This window comes from Petaurus breviceps, unplaced genomic scaffold (genome assembly GCF_028583685.1).
Source record: "Petaurus breviceps papuanus isolate PSGF00001 unplaced genomic scaffold, PetGlider_PUasm1.0 90845, whole genome shotgun sequence".
NCBI classification, from domain to species: domain Eukaryota; kingdom Metazoa; phylum Chordata; class Mammalia; order Diprotodontia; family Petauridae; genus Petaurus; species Petaurus breviceps.
The window spans coordinates 14807974-14833076 of NW_027187359.1; the positions used below are offsets into that span (position 1 = coordinate 14807974).

The 25103-nt window shown below is 33.9% G+C and overlaps 1 protein-coding gene across 8 annotated transcripts in view; it reads left to right on the forward strand.

Annotated features, from left to right (window-relative positions):
- The window catches only part of BIRC6 (baculoviral IAP repeat containing 6), a 317039-nt gene that overhangs the window by 102594 nt on the left and 189342 nt on the right, over positions 1–25103 (forward strand). For 4 of the 8 annotated variants that reach the window (XR_011165250.1, XM_069072166.1, XM_069072160.1 and 1 more), the window contains exons 13-23: positions 1406–1566; positions 4968–5099; positions 5541–5672; positions 9519–9697; positions 10831–10964; positions 11523–11684; positions 11784–11915; positions 13888–13985; positions 16205–16352; positions 21303–21436; positions 23870–24016. Coding sequence is in view for 7 of the 8 variants with exons in the window: in XM_069072166.1 (XP_068928267.1) it covers positions 1406–1566; positions 4968–5099; positions 5541–5672; positions 9519–9697; positions 10831–10964; positions 11523–11684; positions 11784–11915; positions 13888–13985; positions 16205–16352; positions 21303–21436; positions 23870–24016 (1559 nt within the window). In the remaining variant the exon portion in view is untranslated. The remainder of the gene's footprint in view (positions 1–1405; positions 1567–4967; positions 5100–5540; positions 5673–9518; positions 9698–10830; positions 10965–11522; positions 11685–11783; positions 11916–13887; positions 13986–16204; positions 16353–21302; positions 21437–23869; positions 24017–25103) is intronic. The other 4 variants (XM_069072161.1, XM_069072165.1, XM_069072162.1 and 1 more) reach the window with 3 other exon arrangements.

A 25103-nucleotide genomic window follows, 5' to 3' on the forward strand; every position in this document is an offset into this window, starting at 1 on the left:
TTTAAGTCATTGTTATATTTGTTATACAAAACATTCAGTTTTATGCCATTACTTTTGTATGGCTTTGGAGTTAGTAGAAAACCTGTTTTCAGATTCTTATTTGAAAACTTAATAGCTGTGTGATTTTTGAGCAAGTCACTCAGATTCTTATTTTAAACCCATTTGGGAAGTGGGAATAATACTTTTTTGGACTGCCTTGTAGGGTTATTTCAGTTAAAGGATTTTGTAAAGTTTAAAGGACTGTGTACATGAAAACTATTATTTGTTCATTACTCTCCTTTTTACTCTTCTTCAGTTTTTTATTTTGAATATTCAGTAATGTCATCAAATTTTGAACACTAGTATATTCTTAGGATTAGCCTGATAAAATGAAATAGAAGTTAGCATTCACTCTGCCTTAGATTGTGATTATTGATCAAATTATAACATGTATGAATCTTTGAGCTTAAATTACATTTTCCTACAATTAAAAAAAATCTGAAAGTAAAAAAAACGTAAAATGAAATTTTGTTGTTTTTGTAAAACGGAGGGAATTGTATATGAAAATGAATCTGTTATATAGAAATTGTTTTTCTTTCTAAGTTTATAAATCTAACATGAAATTTTCAAAGCTGCTTTGTATAATTCCTTTTGACTTTTATTTTGTTCTCGATTTTTTTTAATCCTATCCCTATCTCTCCTGTTGCTCATACTTCGTAACATCTCTAACACCCAGCCCCAATATCTATTAAAAAGAAAACGAAGGAAGAAAATATGTAGTAAAGCAAAACAAATTCCCTTTTGTTCATTTAGAAAAATGTATGTTACAGTCTGCATCTTGTGTCTTTATTTCTGTTAGGAAGTTGATAGCATGTTTTGTCATTGATACTGTAGGACTGCAGATGCTTATTATTATTTAATGTTGTCATTGTGTAAGTTGTTCCCATGGTTTTGCTCATTTCATTGAATATCAGTTCAGACTTCCTGGGAATCTCTGAAATCATCTCTTTCATCATTTCTTATGGAGTAATGATATTCCATTTCATTCATATTCCATAATTGCTTAGCTGTTCTCCAGTTAGTTGAGCATCTTCTTAGTTTCCCTTTTTTTTACTACTGCTACTACTACTACTACTACTACTGCTGCTGCTGCTGCTGCTGCTACTACTACCACTACCACAGCAACAAAAAGGACTGTTTTAAATATTTATGTACATATGTATCTTTTTCTTCTTGAATTGGGATAGATCATTTTTTAAAGTTTAAGTTGACCAGTGTCATGTACTAGTTTTACTAGTTCACCACTACCTAAGTAGACTTAGTGATATAGGAAATTTTTAAAAAAGTATTGACCCGATAATGATATGATTGGATTAAATTTCTAGTTGTTGTAGTGTGTATTTATACTTTTTTGGTTATTTTACAGCAACAGCTGGGATGAACATGTGTTTGAACTTGTCTTGCCTAAAGCTTGTATGGTTGGACATGTGGACTTTAAATTTGTTTTGAATTCAAATATCACCAACATACCACAGATACAAGTGACTTTACTGAAGAACAAAGCTCCAGGCTTAGGAAAAGTCAGTGGTAAGAAAGGAACAAAATTTACAGCTTGAATGAAATTTAATATTATAATTGTTTTTGGGGGGTTATGGGGGTGAATACTGACTTAAAGGAATTTTTTTTATTCTTGACTCGTGTTTGATTCCCTTCCTCTCCCCACTTCTTTTTATAAAACTTATTGTTTAGTGCAGGATTCATTTTAGTTTTACTGATAATGTGTTTCAGTTCCTTATTTAAAATATATACAAATGTCGTTACTGGAAATTTAGCTTTCAAATTCCAGATTTTAGAGTAGTTAGTTAACCTCTCTGAGTCTTACTTTGCTTTTCTAAAAAATGGGGATAATTGCTATACTTCCTTTCTTACATAGTTGTTGTAAGGAAAGTGCTTTTTTAAAACTTAAGATATTATATAAATTCTAGTTCTTTTTGGCATAGTGGATAGGATACTGAACTTGGAGTTAACAAGAAATGAATTTAACTGGCTTCTGACACTAGCGATGTGATCATGATCACGAGTGAGTCAAGTAACCTCTCTGATCCTCACAATTTCCTCATATATCAATTGAGTTTATTAATTGTGTTATTATACTTCTTAAAATTGTTATGAGGAAAGCACTTTGAAAAACTTAAAATTGTTATCAGTTTTAGTTATTAATATTATTGAATTAGCACCTTATGTTGATATTTTGAAAACCTAATCTCAAAAGTACCCCTGGATCTCTTTCCAAACAGATTTTGTTGTTATTTGAAATGAATCACTCTATCAGAGTGACTTCATTTTTTATATCAATGTGTTTTTTCTTAATGGAATTTTTATAAGATATTCTAACAGTGAAATAAAGCTCATACTTATTTGAGTGTATGTGTTCCAAGCAAAAGAACAATATTAAGGATGTTATGAGAATAAATATTCTTTATAAAAATAAAGAAAAATGATCTCTGCTAGCATTCAACTTACGTTCTATTGGGGAAGACAGTAAGCACATATAAAATACATTATTAATATAAAAGTGAATAAATTCAAATGTTTACATAGTATTTATAATCAAGGTAATTTTAGAGAGCACTAATTCCTCAAAGGGGTGTGGTGTGAGGTTCAGGAATAAATTTGTGCTAAACATGGAGATACTCCTTAATCCATCTTAATTTACATTTTTGTAAATAGAAATTTTCCTATGCATAGATGACCTGCCTAGTATCATACGTTACTTCCTTGAAAATACTATATTAAGTCAAATAATTAATGTCAACCAAATTATTATCAAGTCTTAACTGTGTGCCAAGTACTATTCTATGAATACAAAGTGAATAATGAAATAGTCTTTCCCCTCAAGAGATTGTATTGTGTACTTGAAATTAACATACATTCACTATAAATATAAGGTGATTTGGGGTTGGGAGGAAATATTACTAGCTGGGTTGATCAGGCAAGGTTTCCTTTAGAAGGTGATATTTAATCCAGACTTTGAAAGAAACCAAGTAGTTTAATTAGTAGAGAGGAGAGGGATTGTGTTCAGGCATGCAGGCAACAAAGGCATAGAAAAGGAAATGTAATGTCACTTGTGAGGAAATAAAAGGCATTTGTGACTCCATTTTAGATTTTATGAAAGTGGAGTAATATATAAATTGGGAGCAGTTTGTGAGGCACTTCAGATGCCACGTGGAGGAGTTTATATTTTATTCTGGGGCTAAGAGGCATACACTGCACTTGACTGAGTAGGGGATTGGACTAAGTAAGACCCATTTTGACGCTATTGCATTCGTCCAGGGAAGAAGTAATGAGGTCATGAGCCTCTTTGATGTGAGCAGTGGGGATGAGGAGATGTGAGGGACATGGAAGAAGAATTCACTTGTCTTGCTAATGGCTTATATATATGAGGCAGGAGAGAGTGAGGAGTTAGGATGGCTCAAGTTGTGAATGTATGTAATTCAAAGGGAAGCGAGTGCCAAAAATTGGGAAGTTTAGAAGAATGATGAATTTTTTTGGGATACAGATAAGTCCTCTTTTGTATCTAAGTTTAAGAGGTCTATGAGAAGCAAGACTAGGGTTAAATAGATCTCTCTGGGAGTCATTATCATAAGCATGACAGTAGAAAGCCATCAACCTGATGATGATACACACTGTAGAGAAAAGAGCAAAGTGTCCAGGACAGTGCTTTTAGGATAGTACCTGCAGTTAAGAGGACATGATGTAGATGATGTTCCATCAGAGGAGTAAAAGTCGGTAGGTGGAGAAGTGAGGAAGGAGAAGAAGGAAGGAAGAAGAGGAGACAGAGTCACCACAATGTCATTTGTTGCAGAGGGTCAAGAACGAAGTAGATTGAGGAAAGGCCATCAGATTTGCTTTGTGCTACAAGAAACATTTCCCAGTACTTTTTAATCTTAATGCCTGCTCTCCAAGATTTTCTCCAGTTTATTCTGTATATGTCTTATTGTACATAGTTATTTACATGTTGTCTCCCCCATTGTAGTATGAACTTTCTGAGAGCAGGGAGTGCAGTTTTGGTTTATTTTTTTGGCCTTTTTTTGTATCCCCAGCTCTTAGCATGGTACCTGGTATGTAGTAGGCACTTAATACTACAATAGCTTTCTCATTTGTTTCCCTGCCTCCAGTCTCTCTAATCCATCAATTGATAACCCCATAGCTCTGACCATTTCACTCACCTGTTCAGTAACCTGGTTTTTTTGTTTTGTTTTGTTTTGTTTTTGTTTTTTGAGTTTGACATCAAAAGCAAGGAGAGTCTGATAGCCTGAGGATATGATTCTTTTGGTCAAGTGAAGATTGTTTATAGATGGTGAAGGCATGAACATGTTTGTATGCACTAAGAATGGAGGCAATAGATAGGGAGAGACTGATAATTGTGGTGTTGTTGGGGAGTAAAGGTTGTTGGGAAAATTTGCTGGAGGAGACTGGAAGCATGAAGGATTCATGCAGAAGACATAATCTTAGTGAGGTCTTAGAAAGGTTCTTCATCAGATTTGAATTAGAGATGGAAAGAATGGGGGATAATAATATCAACTGATTTTGAATTGTAGGGAAGTAGGAGCTCATTACCAGTGGCTTCCATTTTCTCAGTAAAGAATGGACCAAAGGTTTTGATGTAAAGTCATCCTATGGGAGGTTTTCTGAATGGAGAAGGTTTGATGGACACACAATGTTTGTTATATGATGGTAAATAGAGCCTGCACATCAGATTTGTTTAATAATATTTTCATGTTAGTATGCAGTGAGCTAGATAACATTTAGGTCTAAGTTATTCCCTATAATGTTATCAGTTTATTTTTTATGCCATGTGGAACCAGATAAAGTGTTTCCCAACTTATAGAAGTACAGAGGTGATGACGATTCAGATTGAACAGAAAATATTAGAATTAAAGGCATTTTGGTTAAAAATTAAGTCTGCTCATATTTCTATCCTCTAGAAACAGCAGTAGATAGGCAGATCACCTTTCCTTTATCTCCAGCTCTTAATATTGAAGTGGAGCAAAATGGGAAGCCTTCTCTGGTTGAACTCAATGAAGAAATGCAGCACATGGATGTAGAAGAATCACAGTGTAAGTTGAATTTGACAGTTCTTATGCACAAAAGTAAAGTTAGAATTAAAATTACAGCGTTTCAAGCATTTTCAAAGAATAATACTTCTATTTCATGTGTAAAGAATTTTAAAAAATGAATTTAAAAGCTAAATATATTTACTCAGGGATAAGCTTTAATTTTTATCTTCTCTTTGAAGAGAATCTATAGATTTAACATTGTGGCAGTATTGTAGAACTCTTTCCAAACTTAATTTGAAATAGAAATGGACTTTTCAGTGGAAAACAGTTGCTCAGTGGGTTTTTATCACCTGATCAGTGATTTTTCACTCATTGGTTTGCCTTTTTGATATACTTCTTTTAAGTAGACATGTGGTATAAGTAAAACAATAATATTGCTACAATCTATTTAATTGCTTTTTATTTCCATCAATGTTTAAAAGAAAAATCTTCTCATTTAAGGTCTTAGATTATGTCCTTTTTTAGAAGATCATAAAGAAGACATTTTATGTGGGCCTGTGTGGTTGGCTAGTGGCCTTGATTTATCAGGACATGCTGGGATGCTGACATTAACAAGTCCTAAGCTTGTTAAAGGTAAATTAATTTGTTTTCCAAATCTAAAGATATACCTACTGCTTTGCAAGAGGTCTTGTTTTTAATTTTACAAAACTTTTAATTGTATACCTTGTATTTGCAAGATTAATGGAACTAAAAGCATGTCATCTCGTTCAGGTTCATTTTAATTCTGTTTCTTTTGGAAACAATCACAGCATATCTTTCTTAGCGTGCCATGTAATTTGATATGTGTAAAAGCTGTTCCTTTTATTAAAGGAAGTACAAACATAAATTATTCTTGTTTTCAAGGTACTTATTAAACTCTCCTAGAAGAGAAATTATTTACAGAAAAAAACCACAATGCAAAATGCACTGTGAAAAGTATAGAAGAGAGTTGCAAAGTATTCTGGGAATTTTTTTTTCCATTGATCATTGATTTTTTTATTGTATTGGATGGCTATGCGTTCACAAAAGGTTGTTTTTTTTGAGTGAATAGTACCTGAATTTATGATTGGGTGGGATTTCAACAGGTAGAGATGAGAATAGAATTGATTATAGGCATTGGGGGAAGGGTTGAGTAAAAGTATAGTAAAACAACAGAGAAATGAATTTGCCGGATGATCAGTAGTGGCACTGAATGAGCAGATCATGTGAAGGAAGAGGTTATGAGATATAATTCGATATTTAGTCTGGAAACTTATGAATTGAGTTTAAATGACACTGAAGAATTAGGAAATTCGTCTAATGGGAAGTAGATAGCTTTTCAAAGTTTAGTTTAATGTCAGACTTCTGTGCAGAGCTCTTTTAATTAAAAAAGATTTATGTATGTCTTTTATGGGGTAGAATGAAAGTTGGAATTCAAAAAGTGTAGATAAAAGGTAATAGAGTATACTACGGTAGTTTAAGTATGAATGGAAATCCGAAGTAGGGGTTATATTCCACTCGTGATGTCAGCCAATCAGGGTTTTGAAGAGCGTTAGATAGACATGCCAAACAAAGGCTTTGGAAAGGTAGAATAGACTAGGTTTGAAGATTGGATATGGGTCTGATCCAGAAAGAGGATTACAAAATGACAATTTCAATTCTGTCTGAGTAGAATAATGATGTCATGAATAGAGATGGTAAAACTAGGTAGAGGAACAGTTTTATAGGTAGATTGAGTTTTTAATATGTTGAATGTTGGGTACTAGTATGATTATCAAATATATGTTTGGTAGTCTGGATCATTTTCTGCTATAAAAACTGCTGCTATATATTTATTTTGCAATAAACTGAGCTTTCTTTTGATCTTTGACCTTTTTGGGGAATATATCTCACAGTAGGATCTCTCAGTCAGAGCATATGCACATTTCATTCACTTTCTTGGACCAATTCTTAATTATTTTAATTTATTTTTTCAATTAAATAAGCATTTAAAAATTAATCTTGTTTCTCCTACTATTCTCTCCTCTTCCCCTTCCCACCCCCAATAGTAGGACCAATTCACAGCTTCACAAATTTTGTGTGCCTGTCTTCCTACAACCACTCCAACATTTACTCTTTCTATATTTTGTCATCTTTTGATCAGGTAGCTGATCTGTTCTCTTCTAATTTTTTATGTTGTCACATAACCATTTTGACCTTAATGTGGTATATGGTGTAAAAAATTAGTCACATCCTAATTTCTGCCAAACTTTTACTGTTTTCCTGGCAAATCTTATTAAATAACAAGTTCTTTCCTAATTAATTAATTTTCTTGGGTTTATCAAACACTGGATCATTGCATTAATTTGTTCTTCATTGTTTCTGATGTAGTTTATTTCTTTGATGGGGATTCAGTACACTGATTTTAAAAAATAAAAAAATCAAAAAATTAAAATGAAATAAGAAGGAAATCTTGAAAATTAGAGGAGAAATAGATCAATTGAAAAACAGGCAATAGAACTGAGAGGCAAAAATAAAAAACAATTCTTTGAAAAGTCTAGCAAAATTGATAGGCCTTAGTAAGTTAAACTTTATTTGAAAAAAACATGAAGGATGAAAATTAAATTAATAACATAAATGAATAAGTCAAAATCACAACAAACTGAAGAAGTAAGAAAATATATATGCATACACATGCCAGGAGAACTTAGAATTTAAAGAAAGTACAAAGTTTTCTGTTTGTAACCTTTAAGTGTTTGGGGAGTGATGCTTGTTCTTAATATTTGCTTCAGTTGCCTTGTCTAATATCTTAAATATTAGACCTTTATCAGAAAGATTTGCTGCAAAGATTTTTTTTCCCCGGAGCGAACTGTTTCTTTTCTAGTTTTGTGTTGATTTTGTTGGTATATAAACTTTAAAATTTTACATGATGGGAACTTCCCCTTTTTATCTCCTCAATCCATTTAGTCTAGTTTGTCCAAGAAATCTTTTGCTCTGTAATCTGTAGTTGTAAAAGGTGTCTCCTTTTGTGCTCCTCTAATTTGTATATGATGCAACCTTCCATTTCTAGGTCAAATGCTCATGTGTAGCTTATAGACCGGGAAGGGAATAAATATTTAGTAAATATCTACTATTAGCCAGGTGCTATGCTAAGCACTTTACAAATATCTCCTTTGATGTTCACAACACTGTGAAGTAGGCGCTATTAGTATCCCCATTTTACAGTTGAAGAAACTGAGGCACTTTGTAAGTGCTTTCTTCATTGTACCATCTAGCTGCCTCAGTTGTTGGTGGTATGTGTTGTTGCTCTAAATTTAATTTCTTCAAGACTGATTTTCAGCTTTTCCTGATATCATTGGATATGGTCCTAAAACTACTAGCAATTGCTGTAAATGAACAAGAAATAAGAGGCCTAGGCAAGGGAAAAAGAAGATTCAAAGCTACTGATTTTTCTGGGAAAATTATGTTACTTTGTTTACTTCTTCCTTGAGATTTTCTTCAAATTGCTTCCATAAAATTGCAAGATTTATAATATACTCAGAAGAATAACTGCAGACTTACATAGCTGTAACAAAATCTAGGAGGGAATAAGAGAAAGGAGAGTCCCATTTAAAATAGCTTCATAATGCAAACTTATGCCAGTATAATAAATATTATACTGCCTAAAGTAATTTACAGATTTAATGGTATACCAAAGTACTGATGGCATATGTTATAGGTTTAAGCTCAATAGCAAAATTCATTTGAAGGAACAAAAGAAAAGACTTAAAAAGTCTCTAAGGAAATGATGAAATATTGGGAATGAAGAAGTAATAGCAGTAAGGTACCTGAAAGTATACCATAGAACATTAAATACAAAAATCCTTTGGAGTTGACTAAAATCTGGGAATAACTACAAAAGGGTGTATGTGTGTTCTTCATCCCACAATCATTTCCTTAAATATCTTCCCACATCTGCTCAATAATGTCATCTTTTGTAAATCAATTAACTAAAATTAAAAGGCAAAAGGTTTGTGATTTTCTAGTACCTGTATGCCCCTGCCTCACTATTAAGAAATTAATAAAAAAGAGATTAATTGCTATTAAGATTAGCATTTGTCTTTTTAAAAAACCATTGTTTACATTTTATCCTGTTTCTGCCTGCTTTACTCTGCATCAGTTTCTATAAGTCTTCCTCTATTTCTTTGAATTCCCTTCCATTTGCCTGTTGTTACAGTGCAATAAATGTTCCATTACATTTACATATATCAATTTGCTAAGCCATTTACTTGAACAGCCACTTGTTTGTACTTTTTCTTGACCATAAAAGAGTCTTGCTTTGAATATATGTTTATATTGTGTACCTTTATTTGATGTTTTACTTCTTTGGAGCATATATCCAGAATGGGCAATATTTAGTGCTAGAGGTAGTGGGTATATAAAAATTAAAATGACAGAACCCCTGCTTTCAAGGTTATTGTCTTTATTTCTTATTTCTTTTAGGCATGGCAGGAGGAAAATACCGTTCTTTTTTAATTCATGTTAAAGCAGTGAATGACAGAGGAACAGAAGAGATTTGTAATGGTAACATACGCCCTGTGGTAAGAATCCCATCTCTGAAACCTCAGAGTAACAAGGGGCACTCACTTGCTTCACTCCTGGCAAAAGTTGCAGCAGGCAAGGTAAGAAATAGTATCATTTTGAATTTTAGCTCAGCTGTGTTAAACTTGAATGAAAAATAGTACAGAAAGAAAAAAAAAACATTTGTTTGAGAGTCAGGATATCTGATTTTGAAGCTTTGTCTTTGACTTTGGGAAAGTCATATATTCTCTTCTTTATCTTTCCCTAAATAGAATATATCATTTGTATCAACCATATAACAATAGTTTGCAATATATGAAGCCACGTTAAAGCAACTTAGGAGGAAAAAATCCACTGTGCAGCATTAGAATCCTTATAACATTGTACTTACAATCCTTTTTTTGGGGTTCATTTAAAAATTTTTTTTGATTAATAAAAGTTTAAGTTATAAACGAGTTCCTTGGTTGCTCCATACTGAATGAAATGGTCCTCTTTTCACCCTGAATATAACAGTGACTTTATATCTATAAGAAATCCTGTGGATACCCTCCTTTTTGTCCATCTCTGTTCACTAATGGTTTTTTCTCGAGGTATAACCTTAGTCATACTAGCCTTTTTATTGATTTGTACAGACAGTGTTCCATCTTTCGTCATTATGCATTTGTACTACTTTTCTCCTGTATTTGGAATGTATTCTGTTTTCCCAGCCACCTCTTGGATTCCTGGGTCCTTTAAAGCTACGATTAAATGCTGCCCTTTACATAATATCTTTCCTGATTTCTCCTAACTTCTGGTGTGCTTTGTTCCCACCCTATCTTGTATTCTTCTTACATACAGTGTGTGTGTGTGTGTGTGTGTGTGTGTGTAAATTTTTTGTTGTTTCCTCCATTATAATATAAGCTCTTTGAGGTCAGGGTCTTGTTTTAACTAAACTTCTGTGTATCTGCCTCATTTAGAATGCCTGTTACATAGAAAGTGCTTAATAAATTCTTGTGGTGATTAATTCCCTTGCTCTTATGTTTATATTTTATCCTAGGCATTTGTTGTGACAATTATCCCTTGAATACTTATATATTACTTATGTCATTGAAGTCAGAATAAGAAATTACAATGATTAGAGCTTTAATTTGGGATAGATTTTTAAAAATGTAAACCCATTAAAATTTTTTCCTACCATGTGTATTGGGTAACAATTATTTTTCATACATTTCTGAAACTTTTTCTGTGTGATTAGGAAAAGTCATCTACTACAAAGAGTGAAACTGGTGGTTCCTCAAGAAAATCTGAAAACCTCAGGGGCTGTGATTTGTTGCAAGAAGTTTCAGTCACTATTCGTAGGTTTAAGAAAACCTCAATTTCTAAAGAAAGGCAAGTATATTCTGTAGTAGGGAAAACAGAAGACTTGTAATGGGGAGGTCATCTGTGTTCTAGTTTCAGCATAGCTAGTAACTAATTATGTTACTTTGAGATGACCTCTCATTTCTTTGGGCCTCAGCTATAAAAGGAGGTTGTTTGGGTTGATCTTTGTTTCTTTCTTTGCCAAAAATTTTTTATTTTATTATTATTTGCAAAAGTTGCCTTTAATTTGATGTGAAAATAAGTTTGTCCCTTTCTGAAAATTATTTAATCACCTGATTGTATTAGTGTCTAAAAGTAGTTCATTTATCTGTATTTAGCATCAGCATCGTGTGCTTTATTTAAGATGAACTATTACTCACTGTGGTTTAGTGGGAAATAAAGCACCTGTATTTGAATTTTAGATCTGACACTTGGTAACAGTATGGCTCTGGGCAATTCTTTGCTGGAAATAATAAATTGAGGATGTTATTAAGATCTGGTTGTTACGATCCTAATATTTGTGATATTAGAGGTAATTGCATTTTGAGAATTTTATTGTTGTCACTAATGCACTAATCATTTCTGTAGGGTTCAACGATGTGCCATGTTACAGTTTTCAGAGTTTCATGAGAAGCTCCTTAACACACTCTGTAGAAAAACAGATGATGGTCTAACTTCAGAACATGCACAGAGCCTTGTGTTGGACACCTTGTGCTGGTTGGCTGGAGTTCATTCAAATGGACCTGGAAGGTAATAAGATTTTATCAGGTGTCTGCCCTTTTTCTTACTAAAATTGAAGGCTGTTTGATGGACTTTTCAAGAGTCTAACTTTCTGGTTTTATTTTGCAGCTCAAAGGAAGGAAATGAAAGCTTGCTTTCCAAGACACGTAAATGTCTTTCTGACATAGTACGTGTTTGCTTCTTTGAGGCTGGACGAAGTATAGCCCATAAGTGTGCCCGATTCTTAGCATTATGCATAAGGTTGGTGATTGTTTTAATTTAAAAGTTTGTATTATATGTTCATGCACACACAGTTTTGACATGTTGTTTTATTTACAGTTTAATGTTATTAAAAAGAAGTATGAAAATTTTTAAATTTTTACATACCTGAATAATAGACATTGATGGAATGTACCTTGAAAGTGCATCTAATGTGTCCTCTACCTTCAGACAAGAACCACCTAAAGCATCCTAGTCAAATGTTTCACTTTACTTTTTAAGGCCTGCACGGAAGGAGGTTCTACTCACTCTGGGTGATTTCTCATTTTTTATAAAAGCTCACTTTCAGAAGTTCTTTTTATTTATTCCTTTGTGCATCATCAGCATTAGACCCTTTTTTACTTTTATTCTCTTCTCTGTGGCTGTAGAAAACAATTGATCACCATGCTGTTGCACATACATAATCACATTTCTAGGACCATCCCTCATCCTTATATTCTACAGGCTAAATAACCACAATTCCTTTAACCTTTCCTCATAGGTCCTGTTTTCCAATCCTTTAACCATCTTCGTGGCTTTCCTCTGAACCCTCTCCAAGTTTTTCCACGTCTGTCTTAAGTTGTGGAACCCAGAACTGTATAAATTTTGCCATGTACAGTGCCTTCAGTTGTGTAGTGCGTATGATCATTATTGGAGGGGTAGGTGGGGGAATTTGAACAATAGATTCACTTAGGTTGGGGTACAGAGTGTGTTTTCCTTTATTCATGTTTATCTTTACTTTTTTATTTGTTTCCAAGTACTCTTCTGCCGTTATATATATTCTTGTCCCATGTTTCAACAAGTCAGCATGTTTTCTGTCAGATCATCAGATGAGGTCATTATTAGTAATATTAAGTAGTACTTGACCCATGACTCTTCTTTGCAGATATATTTCATGGGGTCCGAATCACACCACTTTATAAATATTCTTTTGATTATGATCCTCTAGTGAAACATAGAGCTAGCCCCTGTCATATTAATTTGTATACCTGAGGAACATAATCAGAAATCTTTCCAAAGTTGAGATAAAAGACATTTTTTTCTTTTATCTTCCTACATATTAATTCTGCCATACATGAAAATTATATTAAATTTGTGACTATTTTGGGGGGGTACTTATGGTGTTTGGAATTTGATTTCTTGGGGTTTTTTTTCCATGATCTTTGTATTTTTCTTTAAAGACCAGTTTGAAAGTACTTTATGGGTATAGTAACATTGTTAATTTTATGTGAATGTGTATCAACCTCTAAGGTTAATAGGCCAATGAGGATTTTAAGCTGCCAGAGAAAAGTAGTATATATTAAAACATGATATTATTTCATCTTTTATTTTCAGACCTTACCTGTGTTTCTGTCCATTACGAAGTGATTCTGTAAAGCTGGAAAAAAGACTGAGGTTTCTAGGATAGGCCTCCTTAGGTGTCTTCAGCTGGAAGCTATGTCCTATGTTGTATAGACTTTTTTTTAATAGTCCTTGATTTGTAGAAGATACCGTAGGCATTTTCCTTTCAACCCCTATTTACTTATTTGCTTTGCTGAGAAAAGGGGATTAAAGGAGAATAAAACAAGAGTGGTGACATTTTCCTTTTGAATATCTCTTTTGATCAGAGTGATTGGAAAAGAAATTAAAAGGTAGAAACAGTATTTGGAATGCTAGTTATTCTGACAGGTACTATCATTGAACATGGCCTTAGAACCTGATAAAAATTTTCTCGTCATAAACTAAATCTTTGAGACCTAATTACTAAACACATTTTGGAGTCAGAATTGGTATCATAGGATCATAGATTTAGAACTGACTGAAAATATCTTAAGAATATTTGGGAATGTTTGGGCAAGTCAGTTAACATTCTTGGCTTCAGTTTTCTTGAAATTGGATTAGAGAATCTCTTTAAAGTCCCCTTCCTGACTTCTGAATCCTATGTTCTCTAATCACAGTATTACTCAAATGTATATTTTTATTTTTGTTTTGATAGCAATGGCAAATGTGACCCAAGTCAACCAGGATTTGGATCTGTTCTGTTGAAGGCTTTACTTGACAACATGCCACTTTTACCTGCAGCTGCTACTGGTGGTATGTGAAAATAAATGTTCTCCTAAAATTAAAAAAAAAAATCCAAGTATTGTTAATTCTTTATTTTTTTCATTGTTCTTTTGTTTTCCATTTCTCTTCATTGGCAATCTTTTATTTTCTTCTCCTTTTTTTTTTTTTTGTTTACTATCTCAGTGATTATTAACTCCTCTAATAAGTGAAAGGAAAAATAAAAATCTTGTCATTCCTTTTTTCTACTGCTTATCTCCAGTTTTGGGATTAATGACTTAATAGGCATGGGTACAGATCAAAACCCATCCTTCCCTTATTCATTTCCTTTTGTGATTCTTTAGTAGGAAATAGGATTTACAAAATAGTTATGTAGGCCTTCTTCTAATTGATGGAAAGTGATAAGACATTTAGTTATTCCACTTGTTAAATTTGTACTCTTGAGATATGACTGGTTTATTTTCTTGTCACCTGTATCTTTGTCTTTTACTCCATTTTTGTATAGATTATGCTAGTAATTTGTTGTAACACCCTGTACATCTTTTGGATTGTACAAATAATCTTCTGATTATTTGCCATTTTGTTTCTTTAATGATCATGGTATCCAGTTCAATTCTACAATCACTTTTTGAGTGCCTGCTACATATAAGGCCTGTGCTGGCATTGGGGATACAATGACATAACAAACAAAAAAAATCCCTTTTCTCAAAGTACTTTTGGTCTACTATTTGATAATTTGTTAGGTATATTGAATTATGGTCTAAATAATACTGTTGAAAAAAAGTTGTTTTGCAATCAGGGAGTAACTGTAATCATTTTTAGCACATTATACTTTTTTACATACATGATTTAACCTATTACTCTTTTTAATTTTGAAACTCATTTCTGTTTGTACCTGCAGTGCTTAAGATATGTAGTAGTCTGGGCAGTGAGTATTTTCCTTCTCTTGCTATTTCCTGAATCTCTCACTGGGCCAAGCTTTTGCATGGTCAAGGATTTCATTGATTCTTTAGTATTCCCATATGATATCATCTGTAAATATGAATATTTGGAGGGTGTCACTATTTATACAGAATCTCTCTTCAATTTAGACTTTTCATAGCACATCTTCCATGGTTTTGATCAAAGACTGAACCTTTTTTAAATTTCTATTGATAATTAGTCATCAAGGGGCTTGTTATGTTGGCAATAAGTATACATAATAAAATTTTCAGTAGTTGTTTTCTTCTTGAGCCTCTGTGTTTGAAGTTAGTGCGTTAGTTAATATTCCTATTTGTCTGGCTTCATGTATTCATCATGAGTCCTGCAATGGGAGATAACCAAGGTGATATGATGCTCCCTGTTGCTGTTGGTTGCACAATGAAACCCAGTTCTGCCAATGCCTTTATTTTTCCTTCTGTGGAAACCTGTGAATAGTCATTAACGTTTTTTTGCAACTTCATCTTTCCTGATTTCCTTTATATGAGATTGTTCAAATCAATGTAGTTTAGTTCCTCCAGCAAATATTGGAGGTGGATTTCACATTTAGAGTTAGTACCTAGAGTTAATGTTTATAAATAGTTCAAAAACTTTCTAAATATTAGCATCTTTTGTCCTGTTCTCAGTTATTCTGTTATTGTTTGTTCATAAAAAGAAGGGATCTACCATGGGAGTTATTTTTTGAACTTACCTGTTTCATGGGCCAACCTGGGCAAAACTTTTTATTATCTAGTAACGAGAAGCCTCTCTTAAGTCAGTTGATAACACATATCTCTTCCCAAGCTTTCTTAGCTTGGAGTGTTCCTCCTACATAGTCTTTAAGGTTTGTCAATACCATGCTGAGCCATTGGATGTTAGAATTCTGTGGTGCCTTTTATCATTCATTATCATCACAGATAATAAATTTTTGATAATGGTTTCAAATATTTTTTTAAAAAGTGATAGCAGCATCTATTAACATTACTTTTTATTTTGTCTCGGGATATTTGACAATGTTTTTTCTTAGCATTGTCATTATTTTCCAGTAGTATTTTGAGTTTAATAATTCTATCTAAATTTTGTCCATTTACAAAGACTACTTTTTTTTTAATGTAGCTCAATTTCATCCTTTTAAGGTCTTTATATTTAGTTTTTTTTCCATTCATATATTTTTCCATTTACTATGAACAACAGATTATAAGTCTAGTAAGGTTCTTTGTTGATGCACACAGTACACAGAGAGTCTCTGACTTTACCACAAAACTGTGTAACCCTCTATTTTCCTTTGCTTTTAGGATCTGTGTACTGGTATTTTGTTCTGTTGAATTACGTTAAAGATGAGGATCTGGCTGGCTGCAGTACTGCTTGTGCATCTTTACTCACTGCTGTGTCCAAGCAGTTGCAGGAAAGGATAACACCAATGGAAGCTTTACTTCAAACCAGGTACTTAAATGAAGTAATTTGGTTCCTTTTAGGTTTACTTTGAAAATCTCCTTAATTTAATTAATTTTTGAATGCCTCAAAACCTAGCTATGTGATCCTGGGCAAGTCACTTCCTCATTCATAAAATGAGCCAGAGAAGGAAATGGCAAACAACTCCAGTATCTTCACCAAAAAAAAACCCAAACGGGGTCATGAAGAGTCACTGAAAATGACTGAACAACAGCAAGTTCTAGAGCATTCCCTGAGGTCCTGAAAAAGTAATGACTCACCTAAGGCCCAAAGCCATTGTCAGTGTTACTGTTTACCTTAGTGCTTGCTTTAGGGACAGGAGTGTAGAAGAGAAATTATTGGTTGACTTGATTTTTGAGTAGTAGGCCAGAGAAGAAAGAAACGCTAGGATCGTGTAATATGGTTGCATATGAAAAGTCTCAATTTCTCCCAAACTGGCAAAAAGAAAAGGAATAGTATTAACAAAGGGATCTGACTAAATGTCTAGGAATGTCTTATAATGGTTTTATTTGCAGAAGACAATCTCCCTTCCCCTTCATTTAAAAAAAAAATATATATTTTTAATTTATGGAATAAAACAAGCGTTTCCATACCATAATTTAGTAAAAAAAAAAAAGTGCTGCACTGCAGATCTACAATGTACAACTTGCTCTTTCTTTCAGTATATGCAAAAAAAATTATGTAAATTTTTCTTTTTTCCCTATCCCTTCCTGCCATGGCTACCATTAGAAATAAATAGCAGGTGTGTGTGTGTGTGTGTGTGTGTGCGCGCGTGCGCGCGTGTGCGTGTGTGTGTAAAATTGTTCTATACATGTTTCTATATATCAGTTTTTTCTCTGCATACAAATAGTATCTTTTGTCATATGTCCTTTATAGTTAATTTGCTTATTTATAATAGTCAAAATGATTTAGTCAGTCATTCTTAAAACAGTATTGCTGTTACTATATACAATGTTCTCTTGGTTCTGTTCATTTTGCTCTTGGTTATTTTCTGCAAATCTTTGCATGTTTTTCTAAAATCATTGAGCTCATTATGAGCTCCTTTATTTTCTTGGCCCCAGTTCCGAATTCTCTCTCAGCCTTGTTCTTTACCTCAGAGGACCTTCTCTTTTTCCTTCTCTCCAGTTCCTCCCTTGTTCATCCTGATGAAACAAGTGCCCCAGGTTGGGGGCAGTCTCCCTTCTGAAGGGAATGAGAGGAAATGCATTCCTAATATACTGATTTAAAATTCAGTATTTCTGTAGAGGACAGCATCTTTCCCATTTGTAGCCTGACTTGAGAAGCAGACATGTACCTGCTGCGCCCCTCCTCTTCCTCCCCTCCCCCTCCTCTGTACGCATATATGTATATAATAGTGAGGTATAAAGAGAGAAAGCAAGACACAACACACACACAGAAATATAATTTCTATGGTGACATTATTTCCTGTGTTCCAAAGGACTTTAAAAAAACTTTTTTTTCCCCATTTATTTATTTTTAGTTTTCAATAGTCATTTCCACAAGATTTTGAGTTACAAATTTTCTCCCTGTTTCTCCCCTACCCCCCACCCCAAGATAGTGAACCTTCTGAATACCCTTCCCCCAATCTCTTCTCTGTTATATCCTCTCTGCGGGCGCCCCACCCCCCCAACTTTCTAGTAGGGTAAGATGGATGTCTATACCCCAGTGCCTGTTTCCCAGTTGCATGTACAAAACAAAATTTTTAAATATTTGTTTTTAAAACTTTGATTTCTAAATTCTTTCCCTTCTTACCTCCTCACCCACACCCCACTGGAAGGGCATGCAATTCAATATAGGTTGTACATGTGTAGTTACAAAAAACATTTCCATAGTAATTATATTGTGAAAGACTAACTGTAATTTCCCTCCATTCTATCCTGCCCCCTCCCTTACTCTGTTTTGTATTTTGGCCCTGTCCCTTTTCGAAAGTGTTTACTTCTAACTACCCTCTCCCCCAATCTTCCCTCCCTTCTATCATTCCCTCTCTCATCCCCTCCCCCCTACTTTCCTGTAGGGTAAGATACCCAAATGAATGTTAATGTATATTAATCCCTCCTTAAGCTAAATTTGAGGAGAGTAAGGTTGTCCCATTCCCTTTTACCTTCCTGCTCTTCCCCTCCATTGTAACAATTTTCTCTTGCCTCTTTTGTATGAGATAATTTACCCTATTTTATCTCTCCCTCTCTCCTTCTCTCAATAAATTCTTCTCTCACCTCTTAATTTTATTTTTTAGACATCCTTCCTATTCAGTTGATCCTATGCCCTCTCTATATATGTACATACAAATACATACTCATATATTTATACATATATACACCCTCCTTTACATACATATATGCATATATGTATGTATAATATATATATATGTATACACATATATATTCCCTTCAACTATCCTCATGCCAAGAAAAGTCTCATGAGTCACAGGGATTGTTTTTCCATGTAGGAATTTAAATAGTTCAACTTTAAAAGTTCCTTATGATTTCTTTTTTTTGCTTACCTTCTTATGCTTCTTGTATTTAAAAGTCGACTTTTCTGTTCAACTCTGTTTTTTTCATCAAGAATGCTTGAAAGTCCTCTATTTCATTGAATGTCCATATTTTCCCTTGGAAGTATCAGTTTTTCTGGGTAAGGGATTCTTGGTTTTAAACCTAGCTCTTTGGACCTCCAGAATATCATGTTCCAAGCCCTTCGATCCCTCAATGTAGAAACTGTTAGATCTTGTGTTATCCTGATTGTGTTTCCACAATACTCAAATTTGTTTCTTCCTGACTGCTTGTACTATTTTTTCCTTTACCTGGCAACTGGAATTTGGCTATAATATTCCTAGGAGTTTTCTTTTTGGGATCTTTTTCAAGAGGTGATTGGTGAATTCTTTCAATTTTTTTTTGCCTTCTGGTTCTGGAATATCAGGGCAGTTTTCCTTGAGAATTTCTTGAAAGATAATGTGTAGACTTTTTTTGATCATGACTTTCAGATAGTCCAATAATTTTTAAATTATCTCTCCTTGATCTGTTTTCCAGGTCAGTGGTTTTTCCAGTGATATATTTCACATTGCCTTCTATTTTTTCGTTTGTTTGGATCTATTTTATAGTATCTTGATTTCTCATAAAGTCATTAGCTTCCATTTGCTCCAATCTAATGAGTTTTTGAAATTCCTTTTTCATCTGGGCAACGCTACTTTTTTTTTTTTTTTTTAAGCAATCGGGGTTAAGTAACTTGCTCAAGGTTACATGGCCAGTTATTTCTGGGTGTGGTGCTGAGTGTCTGAGCCCAGGATTCGATCTCCAGGTCGTCCCAACACTGGAGCCGGTACTCTTACTCGCTGAGCCACCTGGCCGCCTCTAAGCAATTGGGGTTAAGTAACTTGCTCAAGGTTACACGGCCAGGTGTTTCTGGGTGGGTGCTGAGTGTCTGAGCCCGGGATTCGATCTCCAGGTCTTCTCAACACTGGAGCCGGTGCTCTTACTTGCTGTGCTACCTGGCCGCCCCTGCAATGCTACTTTTTAAGGTATTCTTCTCCTCATTGGTTTTTTGGGCCTCTTTTGCCATTTGAGTTAGTCTATTTTTTAAGATGTTATTTTCTTTAGTCAGATTGTGGACTCTCTTTTCATGATTTTCTTGCATCATTCTCATTTCTCTTCCCAGTTTATCCTCCACTTCTTTTACTTGAGTTTCAAAATCCTTCTTGAGCTCCTCCATGGCCTGCAATCAGTTCATATTTTTCTTGGAAGCTTTTGATGCATGCGTTTTGACTTTGTTGTCTTCTGTTTCCATGTTTTGATCCTTTTTGTCCCCCCAAAATTTCTAGGGTCTGATTGCGCTTCCTCTGTTTACTCATCTTGCCAGCCAGTTACTTGACTTTTGAGCTCTTTGCCACAGTAGAATTCTGCTTCCAGAGTGGGCAGAGCTGTTTCCCAGATTTCTGGGGTTTTCAAAGTTGTGAGGAGTGTGCCCTCTCTACAGCCACCACAAATTCTGGAAAATTGCAGACCGCCCCCCAAGACTATGATCCCTATCCAAATAAGTCAAACCAAGAGTGCTTACCCTCTGAATGATTACTTGATCCCCCTACAATCTGCAGCCCAATATCTCTGGAGGCAACCGCAAGGCGGCAACTGCAGCTGCCGTGCTGCTCTGCACCTCTTGCCCCAGGGTCTGGCACCAGACTGTGTGCTCTTCTGTCACTCAGTTTTATCAGAGTTCCCTACTGACCTTTTATTTTCTCTTTGTTGTTTATGGGTTGAGAAATCTGGAAACCACCATAGCTGCTGCTGATTCATTCTCCTGAAGTCTTCTCAGGCTGTTCTGGGCCATGAGTTTGCACTGGTGCGGCTTCTTTGAGACTGTGCTTTACTCCCCATCCAGTGCAATAGACCCTTCCTGTTGGCCTGTCAGGCCACTTTCAGCTGGAAATTTGCTTCTCTTTTGTTATTTTGTGGGTTCTGTAGCTCTAAAATTTGTTCAGTCAATTTTTTACAGGTATTGGAGGTGGAGTGGGCAATCAAGCAAGTTCCTGCTTTTTTTCTGCCATCTTGGCTCTGCTTCCTGACTTAAAAATATATAGAATGAAAACTAGATATCCTGAAAAATAGATATTTTAAAATTAAGAGGTCTTCCCACCCCATGAAAATATTATGAATTTAATTTTATGGAGGTATACACTAGAACTCTCAGGTATGAAATCAGTCCTTTATTTAGGGTTTTTCATTTTTCATTCATTTAAAAAAATTGATTCAATAAACAATACGTATAAGTCATTGCTGTAGATCTTGTGGGAAGTAGAATAGTGACTTAGCCATCACATCTATAATTTGTATCTTATATTTTAGTTGGAGAGATCATACGTAGACAAGGAACAAGAAGTTAAAATTGCCCTAAATGAGGGATGGATGGAATTTCATTCATTTTAAATAGATTGGTTCATTTCTTCTTTTTCAGATATGGATTATATAGCTCACCATTTGATCCAGTTCTCTTTGATTTGGAGATGAGTGGCTCTTCTTGTAAAAATGTGTACAACAGCAGTATTGGTGTACAGTCAGATGAAATTGATCTCTCAGATGTCCTTTCAGGTATAATCATTTAAAACAAAAACCAAAAATCTTTAATCTTGATGAAACTGAGTTTGAGTTTTACTGATCCATACAGCCAGTTGGATTTTAAGCTGATTATACAGTGATGAAAATGTCACTGTTTAATTCAGCTTTTCCTGCCATTCATCATCCATTTAGTTTTCCTGCTCCATTTTTCCTTAAAGGAAAACTGTCTCCAGGGTGTTATCAGCTGCCATGAACATTGTAGGGAGAGTTATTTGAACCAAGATTCTCTCACTCTCAATTCTCTATTATTAAATTAATATGACAATATAAGAGGAAGACATAAAAGTAACCCCATAAGGAATATGAAAGGAGAAAATTTTTTTATTACATAGTCTGATATATGAAAATTGCTGAAGAAAACCTGTTTGGGTGGGTTTCATTTCACTTTAAATTGATCTTTAAAGGAAGTCTGAGATCCTACACATATTTTTTTTTTTAATATTTCCCTGTTCAGAAACAAATTGTGAGAGTGGCATTTACCTAGAAAAAGTAGCTGGTGATTTAATAGTAAAAGCGTGTGAAGAAGAAATGAATTTCAAAAAATTTGTTGGGGACATATTGTAGAAGTCTTTAAATGCCAGGCTCAGGGTTTTGCATTTTAGTCTAGAGCAAAATAGGGAATTGCTAAAGAATGTTGAGTGGGGTAAATATGTAGTGTGATTAACAAGACTTTTTTAGTCATGGGCTGCAGGAGGTAAGGGAGAAAACATAATTAATTTTGACCCACTTTGTTACCATCTTAGAGGAAGTGTCTAGTAAGGTGCTAGAGATATGATTCTACAGTTAACCTCAAGCATTTTTGTGATTTGTAATGTTTATAGGGATCCATATAATATTGGAATCATATTCTGATGGTCAAGGTGATTATTTTTTTGTTTTGTTTTTTTAAAGCAATTGGGGTTAAGTAACTTACTTAAGGCTACTCGGCCACTTGTTTCTGGGTGGGTGCTAAATGTCTGAGCCCGGATTCAATCTCAGGTCATCCCAACTCTGGGGCAGGTGCTCTTACTTACTGTGCTACCTGGCCGCCCCGAGGTGATGTTTTGTAAACTAGTAAAAGTGGAAAGTATGATTGATTTAGGGGTTAACAGGAAGAAATAGAAGCAATTCATTTCTCCACTAAGTATTGTATTTCCAAGTTTGTGTTCTTTTGCCACTCCAAACTTAATATTGTTTGAAATCAGTCATCATTTTCCTTCTGACAATGGCTTCCTCTGTAATGATTTTGTTAATAGCACTGAGTCTTTTCTCAGTTATAACTGAGACTTCAAACTTAAGTGTTTTAAAATTTTTTTTACTTTCTTACCCCATATCCAGTCATTCCCTAAATTATATTGATTGTTTCTTTACTGTGTTGAATCCCTCCTCTTCTCTTACATCTAAACTCTCCAGCAGAGCCTAATGTAGTCATATCTCTGCACACAATATGTGTTTTATAAAAGTTTGCAAGGGCACAGTCTACAATTTCCTTCAGACTGTTAATGGCCTAGTTTCTCTTGCATTATAATGAATTCATCACGTATACATCCTGATTGATTTCACTGACACGTTATTTTGATTTTATATCTGTCATGCTAAAAAATTTAGCTGACTTCTTTCACATAAAGTACAAATTCCCTTAGTGTGACTTTAAAGACCCAGTTTATTCATTTTGGGCCTCTGTCCTTATTTATAATATATTATTACTAATTTCTTCTCCCCACCACAACAACAACAACAGATCCCACCCCCCACTCTCCCACCTGGTTCATGCATCACAACTAGTGAAGTCCTCCTATCCATTGTTTAAGGGACCCATTCAGATATTGTCTCTTGTATGGAAATTGCATCTTTGCTACCTAAGATAAATGATTTCTTTGTCCTCTGATTTATTGTTTGTAACAGTCACATAATTTATTTTACTTTATTTTTTAAAGTATTTTACTTCATTTATTTTATAAATAAATTTTTAATAATATATATTATTATATATGTATATATAATAAATATAAAATTTTATATTTATTTTATTTTTAAAGTATTTTACTTTATTTTTTGTAACAGTCACATAATATATTATGTGGCACTTAAATTTGTTTTTTTTTTTGTTTTATTAATGTAGCAGTTCCAAGGTGCACATGATAAAATCCTGTCATGACTGTTAGTCTATATTGTCCATACTAGTCCATTCCATAATGACCATATCCATAGAAAAAGATAAAGGATGACTTATTTTAAAATTCTGTTGTATGTCATAATGTTTAGGGCATGGATTTTTAACTAGCAAAAAAAATTGCCCTTAATTTTATCATCTGGGGCAGCAAGTTGAATAGCTCTTGGTTTTCTAATAATAACTCATTGCTTTCATTTTTTAACATTTAAAGTTGTCATTGTATATGATGGAACTTAAGCCTTGTTCTGTTGTAGGGAATGGCAAGGTTAGTAGCTGCACAGCTGCTGAGGGTAGTTTTACTTCTCTGACTGGACTCCTGGAAGTTGAACCTCTTCACTTTTCTTGTGTTTCAACCAGTGATGGAACAAGGATAGAAAGGGATGATGCAAGTACGTTTACTGGTATATACACTCTTTATTATTTTATACATACACACACACATATAGTTCAAGTAGAGAAATAAAGTTTTATGCCTTCTTATAGAGGAGAAAAGTACATATTTATACAGAGGGCTATTTTGAGGAGGATATATCTTGTTTGTGTTATTTTCATGAATGAAGAAAATTCCTCTCATTCTTACATTACTTTATTTAATTTTACCTCTGCTCATACCGTTATTACATTTCTATATTCATGACAATTTATATATATATTTCTTGTGTTTTAAATTATTGAAGTCACATCTTACTGTGTTTTATATATGATTTTAAAAAGATGTTTTGGGGTGAAAAAATTCTTTTAATTAGTGTGAAATGATGTGTTTTAGCTGTACATTGTTTATTTTTTTAAAGGAATTACTATACTTTGAAATTTTGTAACTAAATATTAGCTGTATTCCCCTTTGCATTTCTTTCCCCACTTGTATTTCTTCCTGGAAGTTTCATTTACTTTGACATGACAAGCTTCATGTGAATACAAATAAGGATATATTTTGAGATCTGTTCTTATAGACTAATGCTGCAGGCATAGCAGGCTAGCAAGAATGCAGATCTTAATGCCAGACTGTTTTAGTTTTTGACTGTGAGTCTTGAATTAAGCAAGTAAAACATTCAAATGATTTTCCCCCCTTACTACCATCATCAGACAGAGGAAACATAAGTATTTCTGCAGGTTATTTTGGTGAAATGTCAGTATTATATTACAATATTAGTGCTTATATTTTTCAGCAATAGCTGACTGTTTAACTGTAGGTGACTGGAAAGATGATAATTATTTATTTCCTCACTTTTCACTGGAACTTTAATAATTGGTATTGAGAGTGTTTTCTCACGTTTTACTTAAGAGGACTTGGATCCTCCATAAGCTTATAGATCTTTCTATCCTTCCATATATTCATCTTTTAAAACATTTTTTATTTCCTAAAGAACCATTAACTCCTCTGATGTTTTGTGTACGTTGCTTGTTATCAGAAGACAGAGGCAATGTAATTAATATCAAGCAAAGTATACTAATTCTTTGAAGAGAGAATTAACTTCAGTGAGGCAATGG